This window comes from Fopius arisanus, unplaced genomic scaffold (assembly GCF_000806365.1).
Source record: "Fopius arisanus strain USDA-PBARC FA_bdor unplaced genomic scaffold, ASM80636v1 scaffold00044, whole genome shotgun sequence".
In the NCBI taxonomy this organism is placed as follows: Eukaryota; Metazoa; Arthropoda; class Insecta; order Hymenoptera; family Braconidae; genus Fopius; species Fopius arisanus.
The window spans coordinates 40953-42387 of NW_011887783.1; the positions used below are offsets into that span (position 1 = coordinate 40953).

A 1435-nucleotide genomic window follows, 5' to 3' on the forward strand; every position below is an offset into this window, starting at 1 on the left:
TCAAGAACATTCATTCACTCAAAAAAATTTTTAACATCCACCAAAACCATCCCCCGAATTATCGCCGAGACAATTCACTCTCCATATCTCAAATTAATATTTCATCTCCCCCAGACTATTTTTGCGTGACGCATTTCCATTACAGTTCGGTTTTTTTACATTACCAACTGACATGTAACGAACTCACGCGAGACCGGAAATTAATTGGTCGTTTCCACATCCCTTATTCTCATTAACAACCCCTAGTTTATATTTTTCCATCCCCCAGTGGATTTTTTTTTTCGGATAAGCTGGCGAGGTCTAGTCTCTTTAAGACGACTTTTTCCACTCTTTCCATCGACTTGGCGAAATTGGAACGACCATTGCCCCCTCGCCCCCCTCCTCCCCCTCCCTTCGACCCCCTCCGCCCAACCACCTACCCGCCACTCAAAAGAGTTCATCCTCATCATTTTTTTTTTTTTCAGTTTTCTCCGTGCTCATGCACTTTAATGCATTTTATGATTTTATTTTTACTCTCGTGAATTCAATTTCATTTTAAAATTATTTTCTAATGGGATTTCAGGGAGATTTAGGGATGTTAATAATTCAGGCGAAAGTGGACGCCGTGGGGATTCATTCGAATATTTGAGGGAAAACTCTCGCCTAGATTGAGTACTGAATCCAATAAAAAATATTGAAAAAAAGTGTCAATTCGTTAGTGGATAATAAAATTAAAAAATTATTGTATTTCTTAATTGAATTTAATTAAAGAAAAAAACATGATTATGGGTAATCTTTTTAGATATTCAATTTTTTGAATATTTAGATTTTTTTAATTCGTGGGAATAAAATTATCCTCGGACACTCTTCCAAAAATTGTTTAAACAATCATAAATGGAGGAATTGAGTATTTGTCAATTATTCGTCTTGAATTGTCTCCTCCGGAAAAAAGTCAAGCCAACAAAAAAAATCGCGTGACAATGTGTCGCGTGACGAGTCGACATTTTTTTGAATCGATAAGTCGCATATCTGGGGTTCTATTCTCGGAAATATCGTTGTCAAAGAGAAAATAAATACAATGGGAGTTACTCTTGATATGTCTGGATGAATTGTCATTGATATTGGAATTTTATTGCAGGCTCTTTGAGGAGAATGCCGAGCTGCTCAATTTATTCACCAAATTTCGGGAGCTGAAGACTAAGGAAGAGCAAACTAATAGCACAGCACTGGCTGAGCATGCGGTTAAGGTCATGCAGACACTGGATGAGGGCATCAAAGGGCTCGATAATATGGATGAATTTTTCGATTATCTGCATCAAGTCGGGGCCTCTCATACCAAAATTCCGGGCTTCAACAGATCGCTTTTTTGGGTTTGTGCTAATTACTCATCAAAAGCCCCTAATTACTACTCCATCCATTTCCCCCTAATTCCCCCAATCAAATAAAAAAAAATTAT

The 1435-nt window shown here is 37.4% G+C and overlaps 1 protein-coding gene across 1 annotated transcript in view; it reads left to right on the forward strand.

Annotated features, from left to right (window-relative positions):
- Positions 1-1435, forward strand: part of LOC105267038 (neuroglobin) — a gene marked incomplete in the record, with an annotated part of 20492 nt that overhangs the window by 9989 nt on the left and 9068 nt on the right. The window contains 1 exon segment of the mRNA XM_011305613.1: positions 1118-1349. Within this exon segment, the coding sequence (XP_011303915.1) occupies positions 1118-1349 (232 nt within the window).